This window comes from Passer montanus, unplaced genomic scaffold, assembly GCF_014805655.1.
Source record: "Passer montanus isolate IOZ18808 unplaced genomic scaffold, ASM1480565v1 scaffold112, whole genome shotgun sequence".
Lineage (NCBI taxonomy): Eukaryota > Metazoa > Chordata > Aves > Passeriformes > Passeridae > Passer > Passer montanus.
The window spans coordinates 1,785,167-1,806,322 of NW_024357836.1; the positions used below are offsets into that span (position 1 = coordinate 1,785,167).

A 21,156-nucleotide genomic window follows, 5' to 3' on the forward strand; every position below is an offset into this window, starting at 1 on the left:
GCGGCGGCGGCGCCGGCGGGGGCCCGGCCCGGCGGGGACGAGTGGAGCCGCAAGGGCAGCTTCATCCGCAAACCGGCGCAGGGCTGGCTGCACCCCGACGAGCGGGTGCTGGGGCCCGGCGTCTCCTACATTGTCCGGGTAAGTCCCGCCGGAGCCCGGTGACGCGGGAGGGCGCGGAGAGCCCGGCCCCGGGCGTGTGCGGGGCTCGGCCGCTCCTCCCGAAGGCTGCGGGAAGAGCCCTCGCTCGAGTCCCCCCGCCACGGCTGGACCGGGGCAGCCGCCCCCGGCACAGCACATCGGTGATGGGGCCGAGCCCCGGGGGCTTGCTGGGCCGTGGAGCCCACCGTGGGACTCCAGCGTGGCCAGCCCCTGCGAGGCATCACAGGCTGCAGCACACAGATGAGGTTGTGGGGCCTTAGCACGGGGTCTGGGCATGTGATGGGGCATTTTGGGGTGGGGGTGAAAGCTGCTGTGTGGGCCCTGAGCTGCTGTGGAAGGTGTCCCTGAGAGCCGGCCTCTCCTGTCATTGCCTGCCCTGCTGTGCTGCTTTCCCCCCGCAGTACATGGGGTGCATCGAGGTGCTGCGCTCCATGAGGTCCCTCGACTTCAACACCCGGACACAGGTCACCAGGTACGGCCCTGCACCCCAGAGCCACCCCGGCGGGCCTGGGTGCTCCCCCTCGCAGGGCCCTGTGCAGCGAGGGGAGCACGGGGAGCTGTGCCCTGCAGGGACGCGGGCGAAGGGCACTGCCGCAGATCGATGGGTGGAAAGAGGAGAAGGGAGGTGGCCCCAGCCGGGATTACGCAGCTGCGGGGAGGCTGCGGTGCCCGGGGCCCTGGGGGGAAGGCAGCTGGGGAGGGCTGGGGTCTGGAGCAGTCACCAGGCCAGGGTCTGTCCATTGCAGGGAAGCCATCAACAGACTATACGAGGCGGTGCCGGGTGTGAAGGGCATCTGGAAGAAGAAGGTGAGTTTCCACTCATCTTGGCCGTCCCTGGGACCAGCCAAGGCTGTGGGACAGGGCACTAGGGTGCCTCTCCAGTTTGTGGGCCTGCAGCCTCTTGGGGCACCCTCCCTTTCCTCATTCACCCAGTGAAGCCTGGTCCTGGTGGTCTTCGTTGCCCCCACCACCCTCTCCCCTGTCAGGCTCCCAACAAAGCCCTGTTCTCCATCCTGGGCAAGAGCAACCTGCACTTCGCTGGCATGAGCATCGCTGTCAACATCTCCGTTGATGGGCTGAACCTCATGATCCCCACCACGCGCCAGGTGAGCGCTCCTGGCACACAGTGCTGCTGCCTGCCAGCCTGTGAGCCCCCTTGCTAATGCCCCCCTGGGCCGTGTTCCCCGTGCAGATCATCGCCAACCACCACATGCAGTCCATCTCCTTCGCCTCCGGTGGGGACATGGTGAGTCATGGAGTGCTGGGGACAGGGACTGCCAGCTCAGCACAGGGTGGCCTGGCCTGGGTCGGGACACGGGGCTGGGGCTGAGCTGCCCTCTCACCAGGCATCTCCAGCTCTGCTCCCCACAGAGCAGCAGGATGTGAGTGCTGATCTGTCCCTCTGTCTGCAGGACACCACGGACTACGTGGCCTATGTCGCCAAGGACCCCATCAACCAGAGAGGTGACACCGGCCTCCACGCCTGGAGGGGGGATGCATGGTGGGGGAGGCTGGAGGAACACGAGGGGTGGCTCAGGGTGGTCCTGGTGCAGCGATGGCAGCGTGGGGGAAGCACTCAAACCGTCCGTCCGTCTCTCTGTCTGTCCACAGCCTGCCACATCCTGGAGTGCTGCGAGGGGCTGGCGCAGAGCGTCATCAGCACGGTGGGACAGGCCTTTGAGCTGCGCTTCAAGCAGTACCTGCACAGCCCCCCCAAGGTGGTGGTACCCCCAGAGAGGTAGGGGGGTGGGGGGGCCCTGCTGCACCCCTGTCCCGGGCATGTCCCCTGCCTGGGGTGGCTCTGGGAACCCCTGTCACTACGGGGTGTGGGGATGGTCTGAGCCTGGCAGGGTGTCCCCAGCTCACCCATCCCTGCTGCAGGGCGCTGGCTGCAGAGGAGTCAGCCTGGGGGGAGGAAGAGGAGGCGGCTGAGCACGACTACTACAACAGCATCCCAGGGAAGGAGCCCCCCCCGGGGGGCCTGGTTGACTCCCGGCTCCTCCACAGCACAGCCCTGGGCCACGTCCGCGCTCAGCCCTCCAGCTCCGTGCCCCCCAGCCAGGTAAGCCCCTCAGAGCCACTGCTGGCCTCGCTCTGGGGGTCCAGACAGGCCCCCCCAACGCTCTTACTGCCTCCTTCCCTAGGGGGGGTTAGCAGCCAGACGAGACCCGAGCGGCCAGCTGGGGCCACCCTGGGACCTGGAGAGCCAGGGTGGGTACTGCTGTGGGGGGAGCCGTGAGCGGGGGGTCCCTGTGACCCTGGCCAGCGGTGATGGCCGTCCTCGCAGGCCAGCCCTGCGACGGGTACCTGCAGGCAGACAGCCACGCCCCGGGGCCGCGGGACTACGAGGAGCACATGTACGTGAACACGCAGAGCCTGGACGCCTGGGAGCCCGAGCTGCTGGCTCATGGGGCGGCGGAGGAGAGCCCCAAAAAGGACCTCTTTGACATGAGTAAGCCACTGCCCCGGGGGAATCGGTGCTGTGGGGCACTCAGGCTGTGCCAGCAGCTGTCTGGCACTGGTTGAGCCCACAGCAGTGCCCTGCAGTGCTCCGGGGGTCTGTCCACAGCCCAGCCCCGTGCCCTGGGTGTAACACCCCAAACCCCTGGATCCCACAGGGCCCTTCGAGGACGCCCTGAAGCTCCACGAGTGCATTGCAGGGGGTGCCACCAGCCCCCCCATTGAGGACCAGTGGCCCAGCCCCCCGACTCGGAAGGCCCCCGTCGCCCCCACGGAGGAGCAGCTGCGGAAGGAGCCCTGGTACCACGGCAGGATGAGCCGGCGCGATGCCGAGAGGCTCCTGCAGGTGGACGGGGATTTCCTGGTGCGGGACAGCCTCACCAACCCGGGGCAGTACGTGCTGACCGGCATGCACAGCGGGCAGCCCAAGCACCTGCTGCTGGTGGATCCCGAGGGCGTGGTGAGGGCAGGGCACGGCGCTGAGGGCAGGGGAGGGCACTTGGGGCCGGGGAAGGGGCAGGGTGTGGGGTGGGCGATGGGGGATGCGTGGGCACCACAGGGTGTTACCACTGTGCTGGATGAGAGGCAGCTCTGCTGAGCTGTGCCCTGGTGTGCCAGGTGAGGACCAAGGACGTGCTGTTTGAGAGCATCAGCCACCTCATCAGCCACCACCGGCAGAACGAGCAGCCCATCGTGGCAGCAGAGAGCGAGCTGCACCTCCGCCAGGTTGTACAGAGGAAGCAGTGATGCCAAGGGGTACGTGAGTCCCCGACCTCTTCCCTTGGCTCTGGACTCGCCCTACAGCAAAACTGGGGTGTCCTTTTCTGCTCCCCTTCTCCAGTTGTGCCTGGACTCCAGGGTCAGGCTCCCCATTTTCCTCCCCAGGGAGGTTGTGTGGTCCCTGGCCCTGCAGGTCCTCCCTGGCTGCTGCCTGCCTCCATCATCTGCATGGGGTGCCCTGCCCAGCTGGACACAAAGACGTTTAATTCCACACCTACAGGTGAAATGGGGTGGGAACTGCTCAGTGGCCTCAGCAGGAGGGATGGAGCCTGAAGCTGTCCCAGGCAGGGCTGCCCCACTTGCCTCTAGAATTGAGGCTGGTGGATATTGCTGCAGCCCCTGGCTTGGCTCTGCCCGTGGGGCCAGGCACAACAAACCATCTCCTGGATGCTGCTGTTGGATGTTCCTGTTGGGGACAGCCCTTTTCAGCTGGATTCTCCCCAGGAGTGGCTGCCACATGATGCTCCACATGGCCCCAAGCCCCTGCAGCCCTCCCCAGGCCAGGGCCAGGGTGAAGCTGCTGTGGGAAGGTGCAGGGCAGGGCTGAGCTGCTGGCACTGCCTCACGAGGTGTCCCCCTGGCCAGCTTGGGGTTTGGCAGGTTTTTGTGGCATCACACCCCCCTTTACCTGCCCTGTGTCTGGTGCTGGGCATGGGTTTGTGGTTTGGAATACATTTCTAATTAAACGTGGAAATGAGCAAGGAACCCAGGTTCATGCCACCCCTGGGCATGGTGCTGGGACAGGTCTCCATCACCACCAGTTCCTGCCTGGCCTCACCTTGGCCAACCCATCCTGTCCAGTGACACTTTCCTCTGCCCCTCTGGGCCACCCAGTGTCCCCCATGGATCACCCAGTGTCCCCCTGCCTTCAGAGTGGCCTTTGGCACCCAGGGCTGGCCCTGCCCGGCCTCTCCTCCTCCTCACACTTGGCAGCTCCCCTCCTGCCTCCAGCTGGAGCAGCACAAGGCCACCCACCCCTGGGCCTCCTGGGGTGGCTCTGAGTGGCACAAGCCGAGCTGTGACCCACTAGTGAAGGTGACATCCAGCAGAGCCAGAGCCGTGGGTGGGCCTGGCTGTGGCTCCTGTGTCACGGGGGGGTCCAGCAGAGCCCTGGCCTGTCCTGCTCTGCTCTGTGTGCCCAGTGCTGCTGCCAGCACCCACCTCGGGGAGCAGGGTCACCCCAGCACCCTCAGCCCCTCGCTGGGGACGGCCTCTGCCAGCCACGGCGCCCAGGCTGGCCAGGGCCAGCTGAACCAATTAATAAAATAAGCCCCTAAATAAAGCCCAGTAATGAATGCGTAATTTTCCATTGATAGCTGGATTCCGTGGGGACGTGGTGCTTCCATCTCAGCTGCTATTTTTTGTCGTGGAGTGATGCGTCTGCAAAGATAATTGCACTGTTCCCTCAATAGAGGCAGGGAAAGGCAGTGAGGGCCCCGACTTTCTCATTTCTCTGCTGGAGAACCGAGCCCGTGTGGTTCACCTGCTGGCGGTGCCTCGCCCTGCAGCCCCGGGGATGCTGCCCTGAAGGGATGGAGGGCTGCTGGGGCGGTTGTTTCAGGGATTTAACCACTTGGGTTGAGGCTGATGTGTGGTGCCAGTGGGTGCAGGGAGCTCTGTGCCTCAACCCAGAGCTGGGTTGAAGGGCTGTGGCTTCTTCAGCCCCAATGATGGGAAGGCTGAGGTGTTTTGGGAAGGTTTGGAAGCCACAGAAGAGCAGCTGCAGAGAACGTGGCCTCTTTGCTCTCCCAGGGCTTAGGAGATCTCGCTGACCAACGCATCCCCTGCACTTCTCTCAAATGTACAGAGCACAGACACGCCCAGCTGGGTTTTGCAGGGCGTCCTTGCACAAACCCTTTCCCATAGCAGGTCTCCCTCCTTCCCGGCTTCCAGCAGGTGGTAGCACACTGCCGGCTCCACCAGCGATGTCCCCAGCTCTGCCAGCGTCCCCAGCCCTGCCGGAGCGCAGCTCCCAGCTCCTGCTCCCCTCCGTGCCCTGCCCGAGCCGTGCGGGCAGAGCTGGCCCGGCCCCAGCTCTCTTTGTTATCTCAAGGCAACTCAACCATCTCTGCACCTTGTTTACCCGTAGTTTCGCAGGGTGGAGGAAAAGCAAACATCGGCCTTTTGTTCACCAGCTTCCCCTTCCGCGAGCCTCGTCCTCCTCCCCCGGGCTCCATCTGCCCTCTCCTCCCTGCGGAGCCCGCAGCCAGAGCCCAGGGTGCAGCCAGGACATCGCCATCCCCTCCCCGCTGCTGTCCCTGCGGCATCCCGGCGCTCGGTGTGGTTCGGCACGGCCGGACGCCTCTTTTTAGCAGCTCCAAGTGCGAACGCGAGGGAGCCGAGGCCGGCAGCACCCCCGCGGAAGGCGCTCCCCACGCCGGGCTGTTCTGGCTGGCCTCACCGCAGCCCTGCGCTGCCGAGCAGTGATGGTGCTGCCCGCAGCCTGGCGGCACCCACAGGGCAGCAGCTGGCAAGGAGCAGCCAGGACCCTTTTGTGGCACTGTCCCTCTCGGTGCACCCCTGTCCCCAAGGCTGTAACTCCCCGGGGACCGGGGCTGGGCCCGATCACTCCCCTGAGTCTCCCGACCCCCGTAACACCGGGGCTTGCTGTGGTGCTCCGTGAACCTCCTGATGTTTTGTCCCCGTGTCCCCAGCCCTCACCGCATCCCTCCAGGGGCTGGTGGGTTGTGTGACACGGGGAGTGTGACATGTGGCACTGCCCCCCAGCTCCTCCAGGGCAATATTAAACCACTCGATGAGGCAACTCCTCCGCCCCGATACGCTGCTGGCTTCAGTCAGTGCTTTGAGATCAAGAGCCGGGAGTGGGGAGCGGCTGCTCCCGGGGGGAACGACCGCGCTGCGGACCGGGGGCACCGGGAGGGGCGGACCGGGGCTGCTGCCGTCCCGATTCCGCTCCTGGCCCCATCCCAAACCCGGCACTCCCGTGGGAGCACGGCCGGGTCTCCCGGGCTCGGGTTCCTTCACCTCCCGAGCATCAGCACCCCGGGGCCTCACTGTCCCGGTCCCGGTCCCAGCCCCGGTCGGGGCACTCGCGGCGAGCAGAAATGTGCGGGCGCCGCACTCGGAGGATTACGGCGGCGGCGCGGACGGGGAGCGGAGCCGCCGCCGCCACCGCCGCCGTATAAAAGCGCGTCCGCGCCCGCCCCGCCCGGGCTGCGGTGGCGGCGGCGGCTCCGCTCCAGGTGCGGCGGCTCCCGGCAACGTCCCGCTCGCGGCGGCGCCGGTCGCTCGGTCCGTCGGTCCCGGCGTCGCGTCGCGTCTGCCCCGTCCCATCGCATCCCTCGGCGCCGCCGGCTCCCCGTCCCCCGGGTCCCCGCTCCCCGCTCCTCGCGGCCGGTTCCTTCGCGCTCCTCCCCGGGGCTGGCGGGTCCCGGTGTCCCTCGGCGCGGCCGGTTCCCTCCCGTCCTTGTCCGTCCCCCCGCCTGCCCGGTCCGGGTCTCTCGGTGCCGCTGGTCGCTCCCGGTGATAGCGTTGCCCGGTTCCCGGTGATAGCGTTGCCCCTCGGGTCTCTTCCAGCCCCACGCCCGGCAGCAACATGTGGCTCCTGGAGCGGCTGCGCGGGGTGGCGGAGAACGGCGGGTCCCGGGGCGCGGGGACAGACGAGTCTTCGCGGGGGTCCCGCTACAGCAACGTCCTCACCCCCGACAAGATCCCCGACTTCTTCATCCCGCCCAAGCTGAGCGCGGCCCCCGCCGAGGCTGAGGGCTCCGAGGTGCCCGCAGGGGCCGCTCTGGGTGCCTCAGTCTCGGAGCAGGACCTGGCCAAGCGCAAGCCCCCGCGCAGCCCCCGCCCGTCCAGCCGCTCCCGCTCCCGGACCACCGGGCGCCACATCATCCAGATCGAGACCGCCGAGGACTGGAGCGAGGGGAGCTGCGGCACCAACGCGGACCCGCAGGCACAGACGGCCATGTCGCTGCCCTACGTGCCCAAGGCTCAGACCTCCTACGGCTTCGCCACGCTGATGGAGAGCCCCCACACGCGGCGCAAAGAGTCCCTGTTCCACAGCGAGCACAGCAGCCTCTGCCCCTCGCCCGTCACCTCGCCCAGCGCCCAGCGCAAAGCCAAGCTCAACGGCGACAGCGGCCGCCGGACGCCCGCCGATCTCGGTGCCGCCCTCATGCACCCCGGCCGGTATTTCAGCGGCGGCGAGAGCGACACGTGCTCCTCGGCAGAGTCCTCACCCTTCGGCTCGCCGCTGCTCTCCCGCTCCGTGTCCCTGCTGAAGCTCTTCAGCCAGGAGAGCCAGTCCAAGGTCATCAAGCTGAAGCACTCGGTGGCCCGCAACAGCTCGCTGTCCACCGACGACAGCTCGGCCGACACCAGCCCCAGCGCCCAGCGCCGCGCCAGGAGCGCCCCGGCCGGGACGCAGCCGCCCACCGCCCTGCTGCCGCTGGACCTGCCCGCGGGCCGGGACCGGGAGCGGGACCGGGAGCACAGCCTGCGGCTGAGCCGGGGCGGGAGCCTGCGCCTGGCTGCCGAGTACGACCCCTCCAACGCCCGGCTGCGAGTGCGCCTCGTCTCCGCCGAGGACCTCTACGACGCCCTGGTCGACCTGCGCAGCATCAACTGCTGCGTCTCGCTGTGCCTCAACCCCGGGAAGCTGCAGAAGCAGCGCAGCACCATCGTCAAGAACAGCCGCAACCCCGTCTTCAACGAGGACTTCTTCTTCGACGGGCTGGGCCCCGGCCACGCCAGGAAGATGTCCCTGAAGCTCAAGGTGGTCAATAAGGGCAGCAGCCTTAAGCGGGACACGCTGCTGGGGGAGAAGGAGCTGCCACTCACCGCCCTCCTATCCTGCCTGTAGGTACCTGCTAGCAGCCCCGGAGGGAGCCCTCGACCTGTGAGGCCGGGGCGAGGCAGGGCGGCCGGCTCTGTCCCCCAGCCCCGCTGGAGGAGGGTTTGGAAGGGCCCCCTGAGGAGGGCCGGGGTCGTGGCAGAGCGTGGGGGTCCCCAGGAACGGTGCTGCTGCGGGGCTCTGCCAACACCAGCTGGCAGCCACAGCCTCTGCCCCTGCTCCCTCCCTGGTCCTGCCCCGGGGCTGCATCTCCTGGAGCCCAGCAGAAAGTGGGGAGCCTCCTGCCCATTCCCCACCAGGGAGGATGGGAGAGGCCCTGTTGGACTCTTCCCTCCCTGTGCCTGTGGTCCCCAGCTGCCACCAGGCGGGTTGGAGGTGGGTAAATCTCTGTAGCACACTTATGGCCACCTCTCAAAGCCCCAGCACCTGTAGTCAGGTGGCAGCTTTAATTTAAAAGACAAGTTTCTGGTCTTGGAAACTGCAAAGAAAATACTGCAGAGGTGACCTGAGAGTGGGCCAAGGACAGTCACCCTGAGGGATGAGTCAGGTTTGTGGCTTTTGAGCCTTTCCTGGACTTGGTCCAGCCCTGTGAGGCTGCAAGGCTGGCTGGGTCTGACACCTGCAGCCTCCTGGGCTGCCCTCCCTGCCCACCCAGCACTGTCCCCACTGCTGACCCCCAGTGGGAAGCTGCTCCTGGAGCTCTGGGGGGCTTTGGTTTGCCCAAACCCGGGAGGCTGCCTGTGCCTTTCCCCTGCCCACGGGAGGGAGATGCCGGGGGCTGGCACCCCTTGCCCTGGGCACACGGAGGGTCCCAGGCAGTGTCCCAGCAGATGTGCTTGCTGACAAAAGCTGAGGTGACATGAGCAGCCCCCCTGAGTGCTGGGGCCATCCCAGGTGAGGCTGGGCAGGGGGGCAGGCTGAGGCTCCACAACCCTCCATCCTCCCTTGTCTTTGAGGGCAGAGGATCAAGTGGCTGCACCCACTGGGCAGCAGAGGTGTGTCCTGTGTGGCACCAAGCCCCTGTGCCCAGCGGGATCTGGCTTCCCAAAGCGACTGGGCTGGCTTTCAGTTTCCCTTCGGGGCGGGAGCAGCGAGATGCTCCCAACCCTTCCCACCCCACCCTGTGGTGTCACCCTTTGTGTCGGGCTCTGCATGTTTCTGTGCAGGGAGCAGGGTTTGCAGCGCTCCCGTCCTGTCGCAGCACGCGTGGACACACACGCACACACGTGTCCCCTCTGTGTTAACCTCTGTGGTGGCAGTCCATGTTCCTTCCTTGTCCTTTTGCAGCAGATGGCAGATCTCAGTGTTGGCTATTTATATCCGAGGCTGATCTTTTGCAGCGTTTTACTTTGTCTGTAAATACGTTCCAGGTACGCGAGGCACAGTTCTGACCGTGTTTGCATGTCGGGGGGATTCAGGGTGATCGTGGCTGTTTGCTGAGCTTGTGGTTGAAAACGTGCAGGACATAAGGAGCTGACATGTCCATCCTTCACAGGGAGTTTCCCACTTGAGGCTTCCCTGTGCTCCCCCAGGAGCCAGCACCAGGGATGGTCCCCGAGAGCCCTGGCTCATCCTGGGGGCAGGTGAGGGCTCTGGGGAGGGGGGGACAGGGAGAGGTGTCACATCCCGGGCTGTGGGGTGAACACCCTGCCCCTGAGGAGGTCTGGGGCAGGAAGGGGACCCTGCCCAGCTGGCTGCTGCCTGACAGCCCCTGCACACCTCACCCTGTGCTCCCTGAGGGGCTGGGGGCACCCGGGAGCTGCTGGGGTGGGGGGTACAGGCTGCAGGAAAGGGGAGAGTGGGAGTTCCATGAAGGTTTTGGTGCTCTGAGAGGTTTGAGGGGTGGCACATCCCCGCAGAAGAACCGTGTGCCTTTGGGTTTGGGGGAGGAGGATGCTGAGAGGAGCAGCCCAGGCTGCTCCTTGGGTTGAGGATGACCCCAGAAGGAGACCCAGGGGCCTGGGGACCCTCGTGCTGCCCCACCCCAGCCTGTCCCAGGGCTGTCCTGCTGGAGCTGGGTGTGTGACCATGCAGGGAGCCCTGGGATGAGCTGCTGTGAGCCCTGCTCCGAGCTGGGCTGGTGGTGTGGGAGCCAGGGCTGTTGCTTGGATGGGTCTCTTTGCTGCTGGAGCTATTTTCTATTGTTCCTGCTTTGATATTTCTGTGGCTGGATTTAATGATGTATTTTTGGAGTGAAAAATATATTAATACCTGAATGGAATGTTTGTTTACAGATGATTTCCTCTTTTTAGTGCAATAAAGTAATTTCTAAAACAGATGCAGGTGTGGCTCCTGCTTTCCCCAAGATATTTCCTAGCATTATTCTTGATGGCTCCCTGTGTGGGGGAGCAGAGCTGGAACCTCAGCACTGTCCAGGCACGGAGCAGCACTGCTCTTCTGGGTGCTGCTGCCCTTCCCAAGCAGCCTTCCAGGGGCTCAGGGTGCTTCTGAAGCTCTTCCCCTGCTGCCATGGGGTGAGGTTGGGGTGAATCTCCTGGGGAGAGGTGGGTCCGTGGGGAAAGGTGCTGCTCCTGCTCGAGGGGGGACTCAGGGCTGTGCTGAGCCACGGCATTGCCAGCTCACAGCCAGGGCTGTGCTGAGGGAGAGCCCCTTCCCACACTCCGTGGGTGTCCTTCCTCCTCCTCCTCCTCGCCTGCTCGCCCATCCTGACCCCTGCAGCCCTTCTCAGCACTGGTGATGAAGGAAATGGTGATGGTTTTGTCCTCACCACTCCCAGGCCCCCCCGCCCTGCTGACAGCATTCAGGTTGCTTTCTTTTCTCCCCACCTGCCACTTCCAAATCTGTTCCTAGCCAGATGCTGCTGAAGAAAAGAGGAGTGTTTGCCTGTTACCTAAATACCACTTTTCTAATTTCCACAATTCTGATAATTTGTCATTTTTGGTAGCTATAGAGGCTGGGTGGGAACAGATCTGTTCTCTCACCTCTGGCCCCCACAGGGTTGGTGAAAGCAGCTTGGTAGGTGCTAATAATTTAAGTCATGCTTTTTCTAGAGGTCCAAAGCTGCAGCAGTTAGTAACAAAATGAGGCTGATTAAGTTAGTCTGAACCAGAGTGGATGGGGTCAGCCTGAGCACACGAAAATCCCTGGAAAGTGTTCAACATTTGAAGCGCTGGAAGCAGCCAGAGGGGCGGGGAGGGGTATCTTGTGGGGGAAGATTTAACTCTGAATTTGTAATTGAGACACCGTGGGAAGGAAATGCGTCTGCCTCGCCGGACCTGGGAGGGCTTGGTCACGCTCAGAGGAGCTCCTGAACCGGGAGGTGCTGCTGGGGAAAGGGTGACACATCCCCACTGCACCCCCTCGGGTCAGGGGGTGCCCAGGTAACGAGCAGCCCGGTGAAACTCCAGCCCAGCCCTTTGCTGTGCACACCAGGTGATGTCTGAGCCCCGGGAGATTTCCCCTGCTCAGGGATTCCTCTGGCCCGGGGTGCCGAGGTTGCCACAGCTCTGCTGCACATTTGGGTGGCCCGGTCTGTGCGGGAAACTGAGGCAGAGCAGGGGAGGCAGCTGGATGTGGAGGAGCCCTGATCTCGCAGGGAGGGACTGAGGCTCACCTGGGTGAGAGGCACACGCAGGCCACGGCTATTTTTAGCCTTGTGTTCCCTCAGCGCGAGGACTCAACTTCTGAGAAAATTGCCTGGAGCTCGTTTAGCCATGGCGTGATGGCTGGCGAGGGAGGGAGGGAGGGAAAGGGCAAATTAGGGGCTCAATCTCATCCAGGGTGTTCAGCAGGGCCGAGGCTCCCAGGAGGGCTCTGCAGCGAGGGACTGTCCCTGCTGGGGACACCCTGTGCCCCATCCTGGGGGTCTCGGTGCCCAGCACTGTCCTTGGCACCTCTCGGGGCTCCTTGCCAGCTTTGGCTGAGCAGGGCTGCCACGGCTGCTTCACCTCTCGGGGTTTTTTGGCTGCTGTTGAGGCTGGGGGAGCCTCGCGTGCTCCCGCGGGCAGCCCCAGCCCAGCCATTTCCCTCCCCCCACCCCCGACTCCGGCTGCCGATTTTACCGTTTCGGTCAGAAAAGCATCTTCCCGTTGCCTGGCAACGCTCGGCCGGTGGCGGGGGGGCTCCACGCGGGGAAGGGGGTGGCCCTGCGGCCGGAGCCAGCCGGGTGCCCCTGGCCGCTCGGCCACACGGTTCTGGACAGCCGGGCCGGGCCGGGCGGTGCGGGACCGGGCGGGGAGGGCGCGGGGAAGCGGCGGAGGCGATGCGGGCAGCGGCGGCTGCAGGGAGCATCGGCCTCCCCCGGCACCGCGCTCCAGCGCTTTATTGCGAGCATTTGTCTTCCCTGGCAGCGTGTCTGCCTTGAAGGGGAGAGGAGAGACTCCCACTGTTACTGGGAGGAAAACAGAACTTAATTGAATCCCGCAGTCTCTCGTAGTCGCATCAGTGGAGAGTGACACCGCGGCGTCACCCCCAGGCACCCAGCAGCCTGTGCTCCTCCTCCAGGGCATGGAAACCACCGGGCTGGGGTCCCAGGAGCCCGCCGGGAGCTGAGATGTCCTCCAGCTCCTTGTCAGCCCGGAGGCACCCGGCACTGTGCTGAAATGCAGCTGCCAGGGTGTTCGTGGGGCGGGCAGAGCTGCCCAACACATTCCCTCTGTGCTGCTTTTCCATTTGCACTTTGCTCTCCTGCTTTGAGGACGGCAATCCAACAGGGACCCAGGCCCAGATCTCGCCTTCACAGCCAGGAAAAGGCAATCAGAGGATGGGAAATGGCACCTTGGACTCCCCCTCACCATTAATTCAAGCCCCTGGATCCAGCCTTGACTTGGGGCTGGGGCCAGGGTGTGTGTACAGAACACAAGGAACTGCAGTGGGAGAGTGCAGGAGCACACAAGGATGGATGAGGGGAGAGCAGCAGGGTGGAAGATCTTCCCTGCCTCTCCTCACCCTTTCTACTGACCTGCTCCTCGCCAGCTGCCTGGTGGACTTCAAAATGCTGCCTTTAAAACGTTTGCAAAATTCCCAAAGTGTCAAGAAGGCCCAGCTGGGAGGGCAAAAAAATGGCATAAACAAGCAGGCAGGAGGATTTGTTAAACACCAGCAGCTGCTGGCAGACACTTCAACATCACTGCAGCCGGGTGCTGATCCATATGGCTTCTGGGGCCACGGGCTGGTACCAGCACAGGGGGGCTGTGGCTGACCCCAGGGGGCTTGTGGGGCACAGGGGTCCTGCTGGGTCCACCTGGCTGGGCACAGCAGGCAGGGCTGGAGTGTTCCAGGTGCAGACTCTCCTTCTCCCCCTGCTCGCCACCCAGACCTCACCTCCTGGGTGAGGGGCCACGTCCATCTGCGCCCCCAGAGAATTTTGGGGCTGTGTTAACCCTGCTGTCTGTGCCCTGGCCGTTCAGCAGGGTGGGCTGCGGCGGGAGCGGGGCTCCAGCCCGGCGTGGGACCGCGCCTGCCTGGCGGAGGCACAGCCGGGCTGGCATTGCCATGGCAATGAGATAACAACGGCAGCTGCCAGGCGGGGAGCAGCCAGGGCAGGGATCTCCAGCAATGCCACGGCCACGCTCGCCCGTGCCAGGGCCACCCTGGGATCCCAGCCCTGTCCCATCCCCTGTCCCAGCTCTGGGATGGCCTGGGCAGCAGCGAGCACGTCTTTGCTGCGGTGAAGCCCTTGGCACCCTTCACACCCGTGGCAGAGCCAGAAGTTGCACTGGGAAATACATAAAAATACAGATTCAAACCCTCCAAGCTGTCCACTGCCAGGTTATAATTAATCCCCATTTGCACTTCCGTCCAATTTCCCTCGCACGGCTCCTGACCCAGAGCAATTGTCGCATGAGGTTTCTGTAATTGCTAATCTTATCAAGCACATCGGCCGAGTGAGAACACTGCAATTAGCAGGGGCAGGAGCTGCAGGTGAGCTGCTGCTGGGCGAGTGTTTGTTTCACCTGTGCCAGGGGAGGATCTACACCGTCTGCAGTGCTTGCTGGGGCTGTTCCTTGCCCAGTTTGGGCAGGATGGGATCCTCAAGGTGACCGAGGCCGCAGCAGCGCCCAAACCACTGAGCACCAGGAGCTCCACAGTCCTCTGCTGGGGTGGGGGCTCACCTCTCCCAGCCCCACATCACCATGGTGCTACAAGAGTCCTCAAACAGCCGCAGACCCTCTGAGCGGGCTCAGACAAACAAGGAACAAACCCTGAGGAGATCCCACTCCGAGCTGCCGCGTGGGAACCGACGCGCTTTTTTGCGGACAATCTGTTCCCTCCCACTGCCTCTGGCTACCTGCCCACCCCACCTCCCGGCACAGGCGTGGGGTGGCAAGAGCAGGTCTGGCCACCGGGGCAATTCCAGGGAAGCCACAGGGCCAGGCTGGGCTGGACGGGCAGCGCTGGCAGAGCCCAGGAGCAGCCATGGCTGCAGGGCAGCAGCGGGAGCAGAGAGCAGCCAGGTGCTCCCCCAGATCGGGCAGGTGACCTCCAGCAGGGGCAGATGGGGCTCACAGCCTTGTCTGGACACATCACGGGTTTGTGGGGGGTTCAGGGGTGCCTCGAGCACATCCCTGGGCGCAGGAGGGGGCTCAGACAGCCCCGAGCTGCGTGCCAGGCGCCAGGAGAGCATCGCAGCGCCGGTGCCCGCCGATGGCACACGCAGGGGGTGGCAGGGTCCCAACCCTCGCCGCAGCTGTGGGGTCCGTGGGGTGGTGTTGCACGGGCCCACCAAAACCTCTCGCTTTGCCACCCCCAGCCGTCTGTCGCTGCTGACACTCAGTGACAGGAATAAACTCCAACACCTACCATATGCTTTGCTACTTCTGCTGCCCGCGCTCACTTGTTACTATCTATTTTCAAAGCTGGGGCAGCCTCTGCGTGGGGAGGCTGTTGGGCCAGGCCCCAGCAGTGGGGAGATGAGCTACGATGGGGTGCTGGTGTTTCTGGCACAGATGGGTGCAGGGGATCTCTCTCTGGTGGTCTCAGCGCTGCTCTGTGAGCAAATCCTGCTCCCCAGCACATCCCACCTGGACACCAGTCCTGGAGCTCGGCTGGGCAGTGGATTTGGTGCTGGTGGAGCTGGCTGGTCCCGCCCTGGGCCAGCTGCTGTGGCAGTGGATTTGGTGCTGGTGGAGGCAGCTGGTGCTGTCCTGCCCTGCCCAAGGGGCTCAGCATGCTGGTGGTGTGACCCTTCCACAGCAGCACCCAGCCCTGCCATGCTGTGGCACTGCCCACTGGCCTCTGTCACAGCTCGCTGGGCACTGACAATGCTCCTGCTGGGGCACGTCCTGGGCTCCATCCAGCCCACTCATCCCTGGCCAGGAGCAGCACACCAATGGCCTGGCTGCTCCCTGAGCTGTTCCCTGGCACAGGGACATGAGCCAGCAGGATGGCTCCGGGTTCTGGGTGTGGGAGCTGCATCCTCAGGGCTGTGCCCAAGGAAGGCCACGGGGGAGGTTGCAGAGAGCAGCAGTCTGTGTGTCCCCCTGGGCATGCAGGATCCTGTGCAGGGATGGGCACAGCCCTCCCTGGCAAGATGGAGAGGTAATCTCAGTGTAGAGGCACCGTGAGCAGTGTCTCTTCCCCACTGCGAGCTGCTCCGTGTGTTTACGACTCTCACAGCCAGGAAAATTCATCTTGTTTTGGGAGTGAATGCATCTCGGCTCATCCTCCAGGTGCCAGAGCTGGTGACGCTGTAAACGACGGAAGATCTTCACAGCGGAGCTCGGCTGGGCTCAGGCTGAGCCTGTCCTGCCTCCTGGCACTGTCACCGCTCCCGGGGACGTGCAGGGCACAGGTGGCTGCGGCTTCCCCGGGGCATCCCGCATCCCGCCCCGAGTTTTAATTGCACCATGCCGCTTTGATTCCTGGCTTTAATTGCAGCCTAACGAGGCCCGGGCAGCAGGAGAGGAAAACATCAAGCTTAAAGGGAAACAAATCGGGAGAGAAAAGAACATTTACTGGTGACTAATAGGTCCGCGGCTCGGCGTGTGTGTTTGCCTGCCACAATGCGGGACGTTGCCAGGACGAGAGGGGATTTCTTCCTACTTGGCAAGCCGAGCCGCACAGTGCAGTGCAAGGAGAGAGGATTTTTCCTGGGCCCATGCCGTTTCTGTGTTATTTTTAAAAGCTGAAAGCCATCCCGAGCTCCGGGTAAACAGAGAAGGTTGTGCCTGCTTTCACAGGCAGGGTCGGGGCTAAATAATCCCGTGGGGACGGATGGGGACGTTCACACACTGCACGGGTCACACCAGAGGGGACTGAGACTGATCTGGGGAAAGGATGAGAGATTCTGGTGCTGGCACCCAGAGCCACCACCCTCCCCGAGTGCCACCACCCACCCGAGTGCCACCACCCACCCGAGTGCCACCACGCCGGGTGAGGATGGGGCAGGGCAGGGCAGGGAGATTGTGGTGCTGGCAGTCCCTGAACTCGAGCCCAATTCCCTAGGAACGCTGCCTGGGATTCCCTGGGCTTTCCTTGTGCACAGGGGCACCAACCCAGTGTCCCCAAGAGCTGCCTGGGGGTGGCCAGGGTCCCTTTGTGGCTTTGCTGTGCTGGTGAGGGATGCCAGGGCCAATCCCACGGGATGGGGCAGGGGAGTGAGGGTGGGAACAGGGACATGGGGATGGGGACAGGGATGAGGACGTGTCAGCACAGCTCAGTGGTGCTCCTGGTGCCTCTTGGGGTGGCCACACAGCCATTTGTGTGGCTCCAGCACGGCTGCCTGGGCTGTTCCCCCCACACCAGAGAGAGCTGGGATCTCGTTAGTGAGCTCCTGGACTTTGAGCATGTTGGAAAACAGCGCTTGCTAATAAGAGAAAAAGAATGACAGCAAATAAGCCCAGCCACGGGAACATGCCCTTTTCATCCAGCATTTTTTATTCCCCCACATTCTCCCCCCTTCTCTTCTTCGCCAGTGGATTGAAGCCACTGTAATAAAATTATTAAATATGAAAAAAAAAAAGATGTAGCCCCCACCTCGATGCGGCAACCATGGAAACTGGATCAAGGGGACACCTGTACATTTCCATTCCGGGCTCCTGCTTGCTGAATATACAGAGGAGCACTAATTAAAACCCCAGTGAGGATGGCAGGTGGAGGGAAGGAGTCAGCCCTGCGAGGGGGCTGTGTGGCTGGGAGGTGCTGCTGCTGCAGGGATGGGCCCTGCCAGGTGTTCAGGGAGCCTTGAAAACCACCTGATGTTTCCAGCTCCTTCCAGCTCTTGGATGTGGAGCAGGTGCTGGCTGCACCCCAAAAACTGTGCTAACAAATTGACCCCAGCCCTGATGCACCCCGAGGGGCCTTGGGGAGCCCATCTCAGCCGTGGGGATGATGCTCAACAGGGCAGGGCAGAGCTGGTCCTCTGTGATTTTATACTTTTTAACCATTTCAGCAGGAGGAAGCTCCCTGATCTGGCGCGTGAGGACCCAGAAGGAAAAGGCTGTGTTTAACCTGCAGGTTTATTTTTACCGACAGCAAATGGCAGCGCCTGGAACATTCCCCTCTTCAGAGTTAATTTTTACTGAAGCTCAGTTTTAGTCATTGTTGTCTAAATCTGACTCCTCCACACTTATCCCACAGAAAAGCTCCCGCAGCTCAGCCCTCAGGATTTCAGTGCCCCCAGGGCTGGTGCCCGATGCCAGCTCCTGCCAGCCCACAGGACTGATGGATGGGGAAAGCTTTTCCTTTCAGCACAGCAGACGTGAGGCCGTCCTCTTCCTGCCGGAGGTGAGCAGAGCGTTGAGACCCTCTGATTGCCGACGAGGGACTCAAATCACACCCCAGTGTCCTTCCCAGCTGGAGGGCAGAGCGGGGCTGGCTCCTGCTGCGTGCCCATCACGCTGCACTGAGCTGAGCTGGGCCGAGGGCTCTCTGGTCACTCTGCCGGGTTATTTTCCCAGCAGGCTGCTCATCTGCTCTGCCTGAGCTGTGGAGATGACAGAGTGTGCTGAGAAGGCGACGATCCTCCTCCTCCTCTTCGGGGCCTCTGTCCCTCTCAGGACAGCCTGGTGTGGCACAGAACACCCCGGGCAGGGTGGCTGAGCTGCCCTGGCTCCACAGGCACGGTGGCATGGTGCCAGCCAGAGCAGCAGCTCCCCCCAAACCCAGCGTCCCGTGGGGCTCTGGAGAAGGGGCTCCACTCGGGCAGAGAGCGCAGGCACGCAGCTCAACTTTGGGGAAAAGCAAAATTCCTGGTTTCCACGGGAACCGGAGGAGGAAAGTTTCTGGGGCTGCGGTTGGGATTGTGCCAGCCGGGCGAGGCAGCGGGACCCCGAGGCAGCCATCCCCCCTCTGCTCCAGGGGAGGCTGGCATCCAGCTGCCAGCCCCACTGCTGTGCCCCCAGAGGTGCCCTCTGGCATGAGGGGTGCGCCGGACTCCTCGCCCTCCCCTCGGGAGCTGTGCCAGATGAGATCTGACATTTAGCTCTCAGCTCAGCGAGGAGATGGGCGATAACTCTAATCTGCTTTTCTCCTCCTCACGCTCTCCCTGGAGGCAAAGGCCGCTGCTGGGAGAGCAGGGGGGCTCTGGCAGCTCGGCACAGTGGCACCACAGAGCTGGGCTGGGGGTCTGCAGGGTCCCGAGGATCCGGAGGTGTCCCAGTAACACCACACCCTCCTCACCCATCCCCTCCCATCGGGCAGCTCCAGCTGGCAGGACCCGAATGCCAGGGGCTGGAGCTCCTTGGGGACATCCCAAAGGCTGCAAGGAGAGAGGCAGGGCAGCACCCTGGGCACGGCAAAGAGCTCCCAAATCCAGGGGGCTGTGGGCCCTGCCACCCTGCCACACCACCGCAGCCTCACCGCCTGCAGCCGGGTGCCACAGCCCCCCTGGCCTGTGTCTCTCTCTTTCCTGGTGTCTCAGCTCCAATTAGCGAGGCCCCTATTAATTTTTTCCACTTAGCAGCTCACGTCAGTGTCAAGCCGGCAGCGAGAGCAGCAGGAGGGAGCCGGGGCGGAGGGGAGACAGGGTGTTGGGATCAACCCAGTAATGAGGCACCCGGGGGGCTGAGCCTGCCTGGGAAGGAGTCCCTGAAGGGCAAAACCATCTCAGCGTCCCTCCCTGGGCTCTCGGGTGTCACAGTCCGAGTCACAGACCAGGTTTGGTGGGGATTTGAGCTGTCTTTGGAGGCTCCTGCAGCTGCCCCAAAACCCCCAGAGCAAGGGCCAGCCCTCACCACTTGGCCTCTGCCCGGGGCAGCACCACCCTCCCCCTGCTGCGGGTCCCTTGGGGTGAAACCAGCACGGCCGAGACCCCCGAGACCCCCCCTGGCCACTGGAGATTGCCTGGAGCGGGGTTAATGATGCATCCACATGGAGCTGACCTTTCCACCTCTCCACCTTTCAGCTTCACTTGCAACTCCCTTTCCCCTGCCATTATCTGCATGGATGCCTGTGGATTTCATTTCCATATTCATGGTGTTTTAATGACCCTGTAATATCTTTATGTTCTGCAATTAAATGTGGAATATTTCTTTCTTTCCCCCCCCCCCCCCTTCTGCAGATTAGCATCTGCAAAGGATCATTTGTGGCATTTGAGCAGAGGAAGGGAAGCCTGTTCAGGGGGGAGACGGGGTTAATTAAACTTCAGAGCACAGCAGGCTCCACCGCCAAATATCCTCCCTCCAGTGGGACCAGCGAGGGTGAGGAGGGAGCAGCTCTGGGCTGCTTTGCAGTCAGCTGGCTGGGCAGCCCCGGGGGCAGCTCCTGCCGGTGTTGGAGCGGCTTTAAGCGTGCAAGCACACACGAGGCACACGTGTGCACGCACAGGGCCCCAAATCTCCATCGAGATCCCGGTCACGGGCTGCAGAGCAGCGCTGAGCCGCTCTGGTGTCAGCCCGGCTCAGGGGCCGCTGCAGCTGGGGCAGCCAGGCTGTCATCAGAGTCCTGGGGAGGCCATTAGAGCTCCTATCGCTCCATCTCCATCCCCCGGGCTAATGGACATCTGTGCCGCTGCACCGCCCCCTCCCTGGCACCCTAATTGGGTTTCGGCCTTGGGAGATGGATGGGGCTGGGCTGGGAGTGGAGCAGGGAGGAACAGGAGGGGGCAGAGGCAGCTCTGAGTAGGACAGAAACCCCCCTGCCCTCCATGCACCCCCTGCCCCTCTGCTCCACCACCCCACACCTGGTCTGAGGCATCTCCCGCGGCCTTGCAGGATGGCTGGGGACAGCAGCAGAGCTGGGCTGGTGTCCAGGGGCTCTCAGCTCCTCCCTGATGGGACTCGGTGACCACAAGCAGGCTCCGTGCCTCCCACACAACCTCCCCCCTCCTTCTCCCCTGGTCCTTTTGAAGCTGCAGCTGTGAACAATATGTTGTGAGTGTGAGGCCCAGGAGCGGCGTGTTTGGCACATTGAATAAAGATGGGGACGAGAAATGCCTTCTCCCGTGGCTGTTTGATGTGAAGGGCAGCACTGAATTCATTAGGAATGCTGCCAGAGCCTCTGTCAGAGTCCAGGGAGCCAGAGCAACACAGGCTGGTGTCCTGTGAAGGTGCCACCCCGTGCAGTGGCACACCCAGGCACACGCTGGCCGCGCCAAAGCACCTGTGTGTGCACAGGGCTGGAAAGGAGGGGATCATCTCCTTTCCAGAGGCTGGAAAGGAAGGCATTATCCCTGTTCCAGAGGTTGGAAAGGAGAGCATCATGTCCATTCCTGTGGCAGGAAAGGAGGGTATCATCCCCACTCCAGGGGTTGAAAAGAAGGGCATCATCCCTGTTCCACAGGTGGGAAAGGAGGGCATCATCCCTGTTCCAGGGGTTTGAAAGGAGAGCATCATCCCTGTTCCAGAGACAGGAAAGGAGGGCATCATCCCTGTTCTAGAGGTTGGAAAGAAGGGCATCATCCCCATTCCTGGGGCAGGAAAGGAGGGCATCATCCCCATTCCTGGGGCAGGAAAGGAGGGCATCATCCCCATTGCAGGTGCCATCCAAGCCCACACATCCTCCAAACCCTGCAGCTGGTGGACACGGCGCCTGCACAACCC

The 21,156-nt window shown here is 63.3% G+C and overlaps 2 protein-coding genes across 2 annotated transcripts in view; both read left to right on the top strand.

Moving 5' to 3' along the window:
- SHC2 (SHC adaptor protein 2) overlaps positions 1-4,681 on the top strand; it is a 5,009-nt gene extending 328 nt beyond the window's left edge. Inside the window, 13 exon segments of the mRNA XM_039696033.1 lie at positions 1-138; positions 561-631; positions 906-966; positions 1,146-1,265; positions 1,352-1,405; positions 1,572-1,623; positions 1,771-1,897; positions 2,041-2,221; positions 2,304-2,370; positions 2,447-2,611; positions 2,778-3,079; positions 3,238-3,375; positions 3,505-4,681. The exon segment at positions 1-138 is cut by the window's left edge and continues 9 nt beyond it. Of these exon segments, the coding sequence (XP_039551967.1) occupies positions 1-138; positions 561-631; positions 906-966; positions 1,146-1,265; positions 1,352-1,405; positions 1,572-1,623; positions 1,771-1,897; positions 2,041-2,221; positions 2,304-2,370; positions 2,447-2,611; positions 2,778-3,079; positions 3,238-3,366 (1,467 nt within the window). The 3' untranslated portion in view covers positions 3,367-3,375; positions 3,505-4,681.
- Positions 4,682-6,573: 1,892 nt separating this feature from the next.
- Positions 6,574-10,493, top strand: C2CD4C (C2 calcium dependent domain containing 4C). Its single transcript, XM_039695863.1, has 2 exons — positions 6,574-6,602; positions 6,937-10,493. Exon 2 carries the CDS (start codon positions 6,956-6,958, stop codon positions 8,222-8,224), a length of 1,269 nt encoding a protein of 422 aa, XP_039551797.1. The 5' UTR covers positions 6,574-6,602; positions 6,937-6,955; the 3' UTR covers positions 8,225-10,493.
- Positions 10,494-21,156: the final 10,663 nt, after the last annotated feature.